This window comes from Sceloporus occidentalis, unplaced genomic scaffold (genome assembly GCF_023333645.1).
Source record: "Sceloporus occidentalis isolate IW3139 unplaced genomic scaffold, rSceOcc1.0.p SCAF_2, whole genome shotgun sequence".
NCBI lineage: Eukaryota > Metazoa > Chordata > Lepidosauria > Squamata > Phrynosomatidae > Sceloporus > Sceloporus occidentalis.
The window spans coordinates 16,815,048-16,829,110 of record NW_028316982.1 but is presented as its reverse complement, the minus strand read 5'-3'; the positions used below and the strand labels follow the sequence as shown (position 1 = coordinate 16,829,110).

At 40.9% G+C, this 14,063-nt stretch overlaps 1 protein-coding gene across 9 annotated transcripts in view; it reads left to right on the top strand.

Annotated features, from left to right (window-relative positions):
- The window catches only part of LOC149318000 (neuroligin-1), a 901,919-nt gene that overhangs the window by 866,036 nt on the left and 21,820 nt on the right, over positions 1-14,063 (top strand). For all 9 annotated transcript variants that reach the window (XM_089508827.1, XM_089508824.1, XM_089508825.1 and 6 more), the window contains one exon: positions 13,759-13,971. In XM_089508827.1, the coding sequence (XP_089364953.1) occupies positions 13,759-13,971 (213 nt within the window). The remainder of the gene's footprint in view (positions 1-13,758; positions 13,972-14,063) is intronic.

The following is a 14,063-nucleotide window of genomic DNA, read 5'->3' as shown; positions in this document are numbered from 1 at the left end:
CTGCCCCTCATTCCTGGAACCTTCTTCCTCTGCACGCATGGCTCATCACTTCCCTAACCAGCTTTAAGGCTGAGTTGAAAACCATATTGTTTAGGGAAGCGTTCTCAGGGAATTTGTGATTGTCATCTGGCTGTCTGACAATATTTGATGTGATGTGATTTGTTTGATATTTGATATTTTTAATTTGTTTTTTCTTTTCTATATGGTAATTTTAACTATTCCTCTTTTAATTGTTATTATTTTAGAATGTACGCCTTGGGCAGGCTTTTATATTCTCTCTAATTTTACTGACTTTGTACAGCGCTGTGTATAATTACAGTGCTTTAGAAATAAAGTTTAATAATAATAATAATAATAATAATAATAATAATACTGATGCTGAATAATACCACACCAGAGGGTAATGTGGCAGATATTGTTTGTAGCAGAATTGCAAATTTAATCCAATTGTGGATCTAGTTTATGCCCCATGAGGTGCATCTAGTCTTTTGAATTTTGGAGCAGTGGTACACCAAAAAATCAACTGCCTCAGAGAAACAACAGAAGCTTCTTTACTGCTTCTTCTTAGAGTTGTGTATCTTTTTATAAGAATTTTAAGGCATGCGTAAAAGGTTTCTTTTATTTCTTTTATTTTGTCTTATTTTACTCTTGGTAGGCATTAACCTTTACTAGGTATTTGTCTGTATCTCTTTTGTTTCTATGAAAGAAAACCAAGAACACAAAAAACAAACATGATTGTCTGGGGCTAAATCTTTGTGAATTTTTCAGTATGTTTTAGATGGGAGTGAGGAGAAGGGATTGGATTGACAGGCCTCAGGAGGTCCCAATTTAAACCAAGTGGTGGATGCTTTATTGAACCTAACTGTGAAATAGTACATATTGTTTTATGTCCTCTATATTTTTTTTAGTATTCAGAGCCGTATCCATAGTTTGATCTCTTGCCTGTTGGTGAAATATATTAACAGTGTGCTGAGCAAGGTTTTCCCTCTTTTTAAGACTTGTAGTCAGCAAAGTGAGGTGAACCATCTTTTACATTATGAATGCAGTATGTCCCTTAATGTTCCCAGTTGTGCTGTCCACCTAATAGGGCCTGATTGGAGAGCTGATCCAAACTCAAAATAGATGTCTGTTGAAGAAGCCAATATGTTCTTTGAAATTAAGCCCATGATTTATGCCAAGCTTCAACTCCTAGAGAGCTCCCAAGTGGAAGACTGCATTTTAAAGGGCAGTGCATGCATTTTACCTCTCTTTGACAGCCATTCCAATAGTAAATTCCAAAGACAACTCTTTTGAGTAGCTAGTGTGTCATTCACTTTTCCAAAGAAATTGAGTGTATGTAAAATACCCAAGCTACATAATGGCAGCCCCTTTAAGAGCTGAAACATTAATGGCCATCTATTAGACAATTAATAATAATAATAAATTTTAATTTATATCCCACCTCTCTATCAGGATCGAGGCAGCATACAATAGGAGTAAAAATGCAAACAATATAAAATAACTGACAGGGTAACCATCAGCAACAGTATAAAATAATAGACAAGGAAAGGGTACCGGAGAGAGACTGAATCTGTATCACTATCACCCCTCCTCTTGGGTGGAAGGGTTCCAGGGCTGCATCTACATTGGAGAAATAATTCAGTTTAACACTGCTTTAACTGCTATAGCTCAGTGCTATGGAATTCTGAGATTTGTTGTTTTGTGCTCTGTTGGAGTGCTGTGGTGCCCCACTAAACTATAGTCTTTTGAAAGATATTCTGTCTTGTAATGGTTTCTGTGCTTTCTGGATGTGAACTTCTCCAAGTCTTGATTTCCTTGTTTCTCCAGATCACATCTCCATTTTTCTTCCAGCTGCATCTTGATATGGAGGTTGTTAGATTTTGTAGGGCCTCCCCACAAAGAAAATTGTGTACACCTTTACACATTGTCCCCACTGTGTGCATTTATTTACACGATCTAATATAATTTATTCAATTCCAATCTGTGGTGTCACTGCGTTTGGTGTCACTCATGATGCCTCATGGTGTCACCCCCATACTACTGCATACAGAAACCTTAGTTTAAAAAGGGGGTGGTGTTTGTTATATATGGTGGGTATCATGGTTTTAATGTGGTTTTACCAGTCACAGCATCTTGCCAGCATTTTAAAGGGACACAGGTGAATACCACAGCTTGTTTCTGCCAAAAGTCAAATGCTTGAGAATCAGTGGTATCACACTCTTAGGGGATCATCTGGTGTGGATGCACCCTCCACACCCTCTAGTGATTCCATTGATTCCAGTACGTTGACTTAGGCCTGAAATGCACAGGCCAAATAAGGCGGCTTCTGGCTGCACGTTTCCAAAGTGGCCAGAAGCTGCTTTGATGTCATGATCTGGTCTTTTGGACCAGATCAAAAGGAGCAGCTTAAATCCAACTCCTGGTGGTGCTGGCAGTCTGCTTTGGGAGCAGTCCCGGCCCAATTACTGCCAGAGTGTCCTCTGAGTCCAGACGCTCCTTCTGAGCCTTCTATTCTGGACCTTAGTAACCTCTCCTGTTCCATCGCCTTCCCAAAGCTAATGGAAATATTCAGGTGTTGGCAAAATGGATCTCTTTTTCCCTGTGCAGCTGATACCCAAAAAGGAGCTTGGGAGATGGACTTACTTTTGTAGCAATAGTGTCACCATTTTTACTAAATCGCAGTTTGTGAATATGGATCAGTTACCTAGATTTACTCAGCCCTAATTGTTGAGCATGGTGTAGTGATCTGAGCATTGGAATACAACTCTGCAGTCCAGAGTTTGATTCCCTGCTAAGCCATGGAAAAATACTGGATAACTAGCTCATACACTCTCAACCCCAAATCTGTGACAGATTCGTCTTAGAGTCACCCTAAGTCAGAAAGGACTAGAAGGCAAGGCACACAGCAACAGCAAACAGTTCTGCATTCATGATTGCCATTTAGGAGATTATCACATGTGAAATCTGTGCCAGGTTACATGCAGGTTGTAAGCATCAGGAACATATCACATTGCTCTGTGTGCAGGCAATAAGCAGCCTGTATCCAACCTGGGCTTCTCCTGCAGTTTTTCAAGAATGGGAAAATCCCGTTCTTGAAAAGGTGCTGGAGAAGCCCAAGTTGGATATGGACTGCCTACTGCCTGAGTAAGGAGCAATGCAATAAAATCTATTACTGACAATTACCCGCATATAACCTGGCATGGATTTTGCATGCAATAATCTCATTAGTCACAATTGTGACACTATTGACGTTAATAATGCCTTCCCTCAGCCTACTTCACTGGGCATCAGCTGCATAAGGAAAAGGAGGTCCATTTTGCCAGTGATCAGAGTATGGGTGAATGACATTTCCATCAGGTTTGCGTGGTCAGGTCAGGGGTCAGGAGAAGATACTTAGGCCTGAAACAGATGGGCATAAAAAGCCAGCTTCCATGTGGCTTGGGGTGTGGTATTTAGATTATGCATGCCCCCAAGTCACGCAGAAGCCATGCCAGGGTTGCTTCTGGACCACCTAAGGCAGACCAAACCTGGCCCCAAAAGAAGCAGATCATTTCCTCTCTGTGCTGTGATCCATTTGGGACTGCAGCAGGGTCCAGCATCAGGACTGCGGCAAGTGATTGTTGCAGTCCCATGGTGCTCCAGGTGGAAATGGCCTCTGGCCACTCCTTTCTGCCCATCTTTTCCGATCCTTAATTAAGTATATTTAACTAAGGTCCAAAACACATTGCAGACATCATCCAGTTTGAGACCGCTTTAGCTGTCCTGGCTCAGTGCTAGGGAATTCTGGTAACTGTCATTCTGACAGACATTTAGCCGCCTTTGTCAGAGAGCTCTGGTGCCACAATAAACTATATTTTCCAGGATTTCCTAGCACTGAGCTAGGGCAGTTAAAGCAATCTCAAACTGCATTATTTCTGCGATGTGTTTTGGAATGGAGTAGTTGATACAGAATACATCCACCTTGATTTATACCTCGCCTTTTCCCCAGGATTGGAAGTCATTCTTTTCCAACCCTATTCCTCACTAATAAACACATTTTTATGTGCCCTTTACAATAAAATATTTATATTTTGTTTGGAGAAGTGCTCAAAATTTCTGAGAAATAATCTGAGAAGTGTGATCTTGACAAGTGATAAAAAAAATAAATTAAATAAACATGAAAATCCCTCTCATATCTAGTTTGTAAGTTGTACACAAGGGATCATTTTAGCATACTCTCCTTCTAAACTGGAATTGGTACAGACACATTGGTCTACAGAGAGAGGGAGAGAGAAAGAAAAAGAGAAGTAACAAATATCTGGTGGCGCAGTGGTTAAATGCCTGTACTGCAGCCATTCACTCGAAACCACAAGGTTGCGAGTTCAAGACCAGCAAAAGGGCCCAAGCTCGACTCAGGCTTGCATCCTTCCGAGGTCGCTAAAATGAGTACCCAGACTGTTGGGGGCAAATTAGCTTACTTGCTAATTAGCTTACTTGCTGTTCACCGCTATGATCTTTGGAATAGCGGTATATAAATAAAACAAATTATTATTATTATTATTATTATTATCATCATTCATAATAATGTTCAAATCATACCAAATTTTGCTTGACTAATACAGTCCATGTGTGTACTCCTTTTAATTTTCCAGTGTCTGCCTGTTTGTTGAATAAGGGATTCTAATAAATAATTCCTCCTTTCTGGATCTCAGATATATTTGTTTTAAGCAACGAGAACAGAAGGTTGACATTCTTGTCTTTGTTGATTTTGGTAAGAAAATTGATATTTCCTTCATATTAATGGAATATTATTTCCCGAGCTTGATCTGTCTATTGAATAAGGCAAACTAACAATCCAAATGAAATGAGTTAATAGCATGTTGGACAATTCCTGTAGCAATTTCAAGGATCAACATAATTATGTTGCAGTTAGTTCTATTTTGGTGCGTAGTTAAGAGAAAGGTTTTCTGAAACACATGGTTCAGCTTTTCCCAAACTGATGTCCTCCACCTTGGGAAGGTATGAATTAGTTTTTTTCTTATTAAAATGTGAATAGATAGATACAAGATTGTTAACATCAAATTCAATTTTTTGCTTAGTGTTTTGGAGGGAAGCTTTCATTAGAAAGTAATACATTCAGAACAAAATATGAGCATCTTTGTAGTTCATTTTTTATTTTAGTATGCAATATTTTTTTACTTTCAAAAATTCTAAGGGTATGTCCTCATAAACCATCTAGAGGAAATCTTTAATCACAGTTATGTTTTATTCATTACATATGTATACTGGTCTTTCCCCAGAGAGTTCACAATAGTTTGTGTTTGATTCCTTGGCAGAGGGAACTCATGGGGCGACCGTTTAGCTTCAGTCATAGAATTGCATTGTGCACGTTCAGAAGATATTTTATGCCAGTGATGGTGAACCTTTTAGAGACCGAGTGCCCAAACTCAAAGGCGTACCCGCAGCAGGTATTACCCAGTGCTAGGTGGCAGGACTTCTGGTGGCAGGACTTCTGCCTTCTGGAGTGGGACTTCCCTGGAGATAGCTGAAAACCTGGGAGGGCAGGGGAAAGAAGAAGAATGGGTGGATGCCTGTTCTTCCTCTTCCCCACCCTCCCGTGCCTTTAGCTGTCTCCAGAGAGGCAGCTAAAGGCACAGGAGGGTGGGGAAAGAGGAGGAACAAACACTCATCTGTTCCTACTCTTCCCTGCCCTCCTGTCTTTCTGTGTGCCCTCAGAAATGGCTTTGTATGCCAGAGATTCGATGCATGCCACAGGTTTGCCATCATGGCTGTATGCAAACTGTGCAAATTGGATCATTGTGATTCTTTTTTGAGGATGGAAAAAATATGTTTAGAAAACTTCAAAGTCCTGTCTAGAAATAGATGTAGATGATGGTTACTAAGATGCTTATGAGTTTAGGGAAAGGCTGGTGGAAGTGGGTATGTTCAGCCTTGAAAAGAGAAGGCTGAAAGGAGACATTACAGCATTCTTCTATTACAAAGTAGAGGATCAAGACAAAGACCACTGTCTCAAAGGCCAGCCTTGAATCTAATTAGTATAATTTACAAAAGGGATGTTTTTAGATGACTATGAGGGGAAACATTGTAATACTAAAAGGAGTTCAACAATGGAAACAAGTTTCTAAGAGACTGAGGTGTACTCTTTCTGGAGATATTTTAGGAAAAGCTAGATGACTTTTTACTGGCAATATTCTACCTCTGGATTTCTTGCAATGAGCAGAAGTTAGCCTACAAGGCTCCCTATGATTGTTTGCTGATCTGAAATTTGAACCCTGGTATTCCAGATTTAACATACTGTCACATGGAAACCCACTGGGTAACACTGGGGAAGTCACATTCTCTCAGCACAGAGGAAGGTAAAAGCAAACCCCTCTGAATAAATCTTGCCAAGAAAACCCAGTCATAGGTTCATCTTAGGGTTGCCAAAGTTGACAACAACTTGAAGGCACACAACAGCAACCATGCTGGATATGATTAAACCCCATGTTGTGGCTGAAGTTCCATTCTGTCAACATCTTTTCTTCATAGGACACTCCAGAAAGCAGGCTGTATAAATATTGTGCATAGAATCTCAGAATGTCTATATGTATACCCTATTAAACAGATGCTAATGTCCAACTTGCCTCAGAAGCATTAATGAATCCCTTCTGTTAAATCCATGAGTTGTTTTTTTTTAAATTAAACTTTTCCTGAGTGTTGTTATTCCCAGGAGATATATAGATATATATATATAATTCCAACTTTAAAAAGGTCCATGATGGTTCAGCATAAGGCATAACTGTGTTTAAAGATTTTCTATAGAGGAGTTATGAAGATGTACCCTTAGAATTCCTTTTCTTTCTCAGCTTTCCCTTCCTTTATGGTTTGTTAATAAGATTCAGTCACTAACACCCGGAATGAAAAGGGCACTGCAAATAGGCCATCTTCTTTTTTGATTAGAATGGAAATTTTGTCCACTCTTCATCATAATTAAAGGTTGTTTCCCCATTTTGTGCAATTAAACCCAGTTATGAACAGAATTACTCCTTTAAAAAAATTAATGAAAGGTCTGACTTTTTTGGTCTTTCTAAAGCATCCTGTAGCCCAATGCCCTCTGGAAAAGTTGAGGGATTTAATCTAAGTGCTCCTCTACTTGATTGATGAACTAGAAGGTTAAAGATCGAGATTTGTAATTTTTGCAGCTATAGCTGCCCCTCTTAGACAAAGTTTGCTAATAGCATCAGAAAGAGCCTTTAAAGTACAGAATGCTACAGAACAGAGAGATGAGGTGCAATTTGGGATCCCCTAGGAATTCACAACTATATTAAGCTGTGCTCACATGAACAAAGGCAGTAGGTTTGAGTCCATGTGTCTTTCTGTATATTTAAATTTAATGCCCAGAATCTAAACAGGTGGCTGTGCTGATGACTCTCCTTCCATCAGTGGAAGTAAAAGGGACGAACCCTCTCATCTCTGCAGTACTCCATGCACCCCAAACTAAGAAAGTCTCTGCAGTCAATTTTGGGGGTGGTGTTGAACACTGGGCAGGGGAGTGAGGAAATGTATTGCACTGATGAATGCCACTATGGCATTGATTCTAGAGCTAGTCATTAAGAATTGTAATCTTACATATAAGGTCAGTTTTCAGCATCCCTTCAATGTGCTGAGACTTTTGGAGAAACAGAATCCAGTATAGGAATTTGTGGAATAAAGAGTAGACTTTGGATGTATCTACAATGTAGAGATAATGAAGTATGATACTTCTGTAACTGTCATGCCTCCATCCCCCAAAATCAAGTATTTGTAGTTTTGTGGGTACCAGGAATCTTTGGCAGAGAAGGCTGAAGATCTTCTAAAACTAGAAGCCTCAAGAATCCATAGGATGAAGCTACAGTGCTTAAAATGGTGTCAAACTAGATTATTTCTAAGTGTATATGCATCCTCCTATGACAAAGGCAGCATTGGCTCAATGCTATGGAATCCTGGGATTTGCAGTTCATTGTGGCACCAGAGCTTTCTGAAAGAAGAAGCTAAATATTTCACAAATTTACAAATCTCAAGAACAACATCAGTTAAAGTGGTGCCAAACTGCATTATTTCTGCAGTGCACATGTGGCCTAAAATAAGGCTGTTAGTGACTGGGGTCACCATGGACAAGAATGTGGCATAATCCATACACCAGGGTATCCAATTCACTGTGGAAGGGCTGGCATCCATTCCATACTGAAAGGCAAAGTACTGTGCTTGGGGACCTTGATGCGGCGAGGACAAAACTAGTTTTATAGGTTTTATACTAGATAAATAATAAATAATAAAAATTTTATTTGTATACCGCCCTTCCAAAGATCAGGGCAGTGAACAGCATAATAAAATCAAATAATATCACAAATTACATAACAACAAATACACCAATAAAAACAGATTAAAAAACCCCGTTAGCCAACCTTCTTGCCAACAAGGAGGAAGGGAGGCCAGCTGGAACTTCAATCGGGGAATGCAGCATGGAATAAGAAGGTTTTTAAGTCCCTTCTGAATTGAGCCAGGGAGGTGGCCGAGCGGAGCTCTGTGGGCAGCGTGTTCCATAGGGCCGGGGCGGCGATGGAATATGTCTTCCTCGTTGTAGAGGTCAGCCTAGCCCCTGGGACCCTAAGTAGTTGCTGCCCAGAAGTTCTGAGGGTGCGGGGCGGAATGTATGGGGAGAGGCAGTCCTTCAGGTATCCTGGGCCCAAGCCATTTAGGGCTTTATAGGTAATCACCAACACCTTATACTGTGCCCGGAAGCGAATAGGCAGCCAATGCAGGTCTTTTAGCACCGGTGTAATATGGCTGGCCCTGGAAGTACCAGTGATCAGCCTGGCTGCCATATTCTGTACCATCTGTAGCTTCCGGGTTTGGTATAAGGGTTGCCCCATGTAGAGTGCATTGCAGAAATCCAGTCTCGAGGTAGATGATTGATAGGTTTCAGTGGCAGAGATTTTGCAATGGGCTCATAGACCTCAACTATGAGAGACAAAATGAAAAAACAAACCCACACAATCACATTGTCTTGATTTGGAAAGAATTTATTTGCAAATTATGGTGGAAAATAAGTATTTGGTCAATATAAGTTCATCTCAATACTTTGTTACATATCCTTTGTTGGCAATGACAGAGGTCAAATGTTTCCTGTAAGTCTTCACAAGGTTGGCACACACTGTTGCTGGTATGTTGGCCCATTCCTCCATGCAGATCTCCTCTAGAGCAGTGATGTTTTGGGGCTGTTGCTGGGCAACACAGATTTTCAACTCCCTCCAAAGGTTTTCTATGGGGTTGAGATCTGGAGACTGGCTAGGCCACTCTAGGACCATGAAATGCTTCTTACGCAGCCACTCCTTCGTTGCCTGGGCGGTGTGTTTGGGATCATTGTCATATTGAAAGACCCGGCCACATTTCATCTTCAATGCCCTTGCTGATGGAAGGAGGTTTGCACTCAAAATCTCACGATACATGGCCCCATTCATTCTTTCTGGTATATGGATCAGTCGTCCTGGTCCCTTTGCAGAGAAACAGCCCCAAAGCATGATGTTGCCACCCCCATGCTTCACAGTAGGTATGGTGTTCTTTGGATGCAACTCAGCATTCTCTCTCCTCCAAACACTATGAGTTGTGTTTCTACCAAACAGGTCTACTTTGGTTTCATCTGACCATATGACATTCTCCCAATCCTCTTCTGGATCATCCAAATGCTCTCTAGCAAACTTCAGACGGACCTGGACATGTATGGCTTAAGCAGCGGGACACATTTGGCACTGCAGGATCTGAGTCCCTGGCGGTGTAGTGTGTTACTGATGGTAGCCTTTGTTACGTTGGTCCCAGCTCTCCACAAGTCATTCACTAGGTCTCCCCATGTGGTTCTGGGATTTTTGCTCATTGTCCTTGTGATCATTTTGACTCCATGGGGTGTGATCTTGCGTGGAGCCCCAGATCGAGGGCAATTATCAGTGGTCTTGTATGTCTTCCATTTTCTAATTATTGCTCCCACGGTTGGTTTCTTCACACCAAGCTGCTCGCCTATTGTAGATTCAGTCTTCCCAGCCTGGTGCAGGTCTACAATTTTGTTTCTGGTGTCCTTCGACAGCTCTTTGGTCTTGACAATAGTGGAGTTTGGAGTGTGACTGTTTGAGGTTGTGGACAGGTGTCTTTTATACTGATAATGGGTTCAAACAGGTGCCATTGATACAGGTAATGAGTGGAGGACAGGTGAGCCTCTAAAGGAAGAAGTTACAGGTCTGTGAGAGCCAGAAATCTTGCTTGTTTGTCAGTGACCAAATACTTATTTTCCACCATAATTTGCAAATAAATTCTTTCCAAATCAAGACAATGTGATTGTGTGGATTTGTTTTCTCATTTTGTCTCTCATAGTTGAGGTCTACCTATGATGTCAATTACAGGCCTCTCTCATCTTTTTAAGAAGGAGAACTTGCACAATTGGTGGCTGACTAAATACTTTTTTGCCCCACTATATTGTATCTTGGATCTTGTAGCCCCTTTGGGACAAACTGAAAGAAAGAAGTTGGTAACGAGCTTTCGTAGACTTGAGATTCTGAGGAAGTAGGCTCAAGTCTATGAAAGTTCATGCTACCAACTTCTTTCTTTCAGTTAGTCTGAAAGGTGCTACAAGATCCCTTCCATACTGATTTTCCAGATAAACATGGCTAGGTCTTTGAATTCTATAAATATAATATTTATTTATATATGCCAATTCGGACTAGCGTAAGATTGTAAGGTTGGCAGTTTGGTGCAAATGCTGCTTGATGGTGTGAGCTCCCATCATTAGTCCCAGTTTCTACCAACCTAGCAGTTAGAGAACATGCAATTGCAAGTAGATAAATAGGACCACCGGTGAGAAGGCCTTTGACAATGTTGGCTCTTCAGCTTAGTAATAGAGATGAGCACCGCCTTCTACAGTCAGTTACGGCTAGACATTCATGTCAAGGAGAAACCTTTACTTTTACATTTAATCATTATTTAAAGGACAAGTAAAGCATTTGTAAAGATTTTAAAAAATGAAAACCATTAAAATCCATTAAAATGCTATGTATAAACCATAAAACAGCACAGTGCACCATATCTGATTTATTTTGAAATCCACCATTAGCTTTATTTTGGGTTGATCTACTACAATTATGAAAGTTGTTAGTTTTGAGGTCAAATGTTTAACTTAGAAGATAGAAATTTGGTTGGCAAGGGAAACAAGAAACCATCCTCTTGATCAGAGGATGGGAAGAAAAAATGTTTCTAAAACATAAAGAGAAATAAAAGGGAATGGTAGAAAGAAGAAAAGGAAAGGAGAGCAAAAACTGACAGAGTCAAAGATGCTGCAACTACAGAACAGATAGGGAAGACTGAATCAAAAGCAGTAAGATATTTCTAGGACAAGGATCTTGGAAAATGTAGGAACAGAATATAATTAGGTTAGTTGGATATTTTTATCCCTGACATTTGCATATATGGCACATGTGTGTGTATCCATTCTGATTTTTAAATCATGTATGACTGACACTGGGAAAACTGTTTTTCTTTAGTAAACTTTAATCCTTATTTGAAATGTCGTGTTTCTTTCCTGCCAGTACCACCACATATGTAATAGGTCAAAGGAGCTGGGGGAAAAGAGAATCTGAGACATAAAAATTTCCACCAGGTGGCAATGCAAAAGCCACAGGAAGGAAGTGCAAAATTAGTGCTGGCATACACATTTTGCTTGTTTTCCCTTCTGCATATGTGGCAGGGCTTTGCTGGCATGATAATATTTGACACCGTTGATCACTGTCTCCTAATTGACATACTCTCTGACCTTGGGTTCTCAGACTCTGTTTTTGACTGATTTAGATCTTATTTGTCTGGCAGATCTTTTGCAGTAGTTGCAGGAGGTCAGACTTCTTCTCCTGTTCCCTTATCTGTTGGGGTTCCCTAGGGCTCTCTTCTGGGTCCCCTTCTGTTTTCTCTCTACACACTGTCCTTAGGTAAACTCATTAGCTCTTTTGGTTTTTCCTACCATCTGTATGCCGACGACACCCAGTTGTATCTTTCCACCCCTGGCCTTTCTCCAAGGCTTGAACAGCAAGTCTCGTCTTGTCTCACAGCTGTCTCGCAGTGGATGTGCCATCGGCGTTTGAAGCTCAACATGTCCAAGACAGAGCTTCTTGTCTTTCCTCCTAAGTCCGCCCTTCAACACTCCTTTTCTGTCTCTGTGGACAACATTTCTATTCAACCAGTCCAGCAAGCCCGTAGTCTTGGTTTTATCTTTGATTCTTCTCTGTCGTGTATCCCTCAGATCCAGACCACAGCCAAGGCTTGTAGATTCTTTTTGTACAATATTACCAAAATCCGACCATATCTCTCCGCCTCTACTGCCAAGCTCCTGGTCCATGCCCTAGTGGTCTCACGACTTGATTACTGTAACGTCCTCCTGGCTGGGCTTCCTCTTTCTCACCTCCGTCCTTTAATCTCTGTTCAGCATTCAGCTGCACGCATTATCACTTCCACCCACCGCTCTGACCACATCTCTCCTATGTTGGCATCCCTTCACTGGCTCCCCCTCCCTTTCCGCATTCAGTATAAGCTGCTACTGTTGATGTTTAAAGCCCTCCATGGGCTGGCCCCTCCTTACTTATCAGACCTTCTTTCTCCTCACCTTTCCACTCAGGCCCTCCATTCTGGTAGTCAAGGTCTGCTGTCTCAGCCCAGGATTTCCTCTGCCCCATCTCGGATTTGCCCCTTTTCACTCGCTGCCCCTCACTCCTGGAACCTTCTTCCCCCCCGAACAAGAGCCATCACTTCTTTAACCAGCTTCAAAACAGAGTTGAAGACCATCCAGTTCAGAGAAGCATTCCCAGCCATTGCATAATTGTCGCTTGCTATTTGATGTTCCTTTGTTGCCTGTTTTATTGAATCATTTCCTGTATTGCTATGTTCTTCCTCCAGTCCATCTCCCCTGATCCAGGCCTCAGAGGTAGAGAAGAACTGTTGGCTCTCATCCCCTTCCCCTTCTCCTTTTGTGTTGTGTCTTTTTTAGATTGTAAGCCTTAGGGCAGGGAACCATCCAATTAAAAAGATTGTATGTACAGCGCTGGGTAAATTTACAGTGCTTTATAAATAAAGGTTAATAATAATAATAATAACAGTAGTGTTAACAGTGCTTGAATTATTCCAGTATTACGGAAATAGAGAAATGAAATTTTCTTATATATTTTCTGATTCCACCCCATCTCCACTATTGATACAAATAAAGTTGCTAAATCAGAGGGTCAGTTTGGGTGGAGCAGACTGGCCCAATTGGGATAGATGATATGCTATTGCTGAATTTTAACAATAGAACTATAAAAACCTAGACTAGGTAAATACCTCTGCTTTCCTCTTCTTGTGTATTGCAAATGATCCCTATGGGCCTGTTTAGTTTGGAAATGGGGCCTTGCACACACTGTGGAACAGATTGCAGGAGAAGTTAGCATTCCATTTTGTACTGAAAGCAGCCTATCTTTCTCAAAAGTGCCTGCATAATGCATGCAATCGTTTATCATGCATAACGTTATTATAATAAACACCGAAGGATTTGTAGTGGGAATGATGAGTCACTTGTAAATTGTTGCCAAGTGGATAAAGAACACAATGTATTTACATAGTGCTTAACTCCTGCTGTATTTGAAAGCAGCCGTCCAATGATAACGGCACAACAAGTGTAATCTGAAATATAACATGCTCTAAATCCTTTTCTTTTCTCTTTCCTGTTTTCACTTGCAGGTTTCTTGAGCACTGGGGATCAAGCAGCTAAAGGAAACTATGGGCTTCTTGATCTCATTCAGGCCTTGAGGTGGACTAGTGAGAACATTGGGTTCTTTGGGGGCGACCCGCTGAGAATAACTGTTTTTGGATCTGGTGCCGGTGGTTCATGTGTCAATCTCTTGACTTTATCCCATTATTCTGAAGGTAACCGTTGGAGCAATTCAACCAAAGGTATTATTGCAGGTTGCAAATTTTGACAATTTTGGTGTCTGCATGCCACCACCATGATTTCTATGTGATGCTCTTTTATATTGTATCTTGTT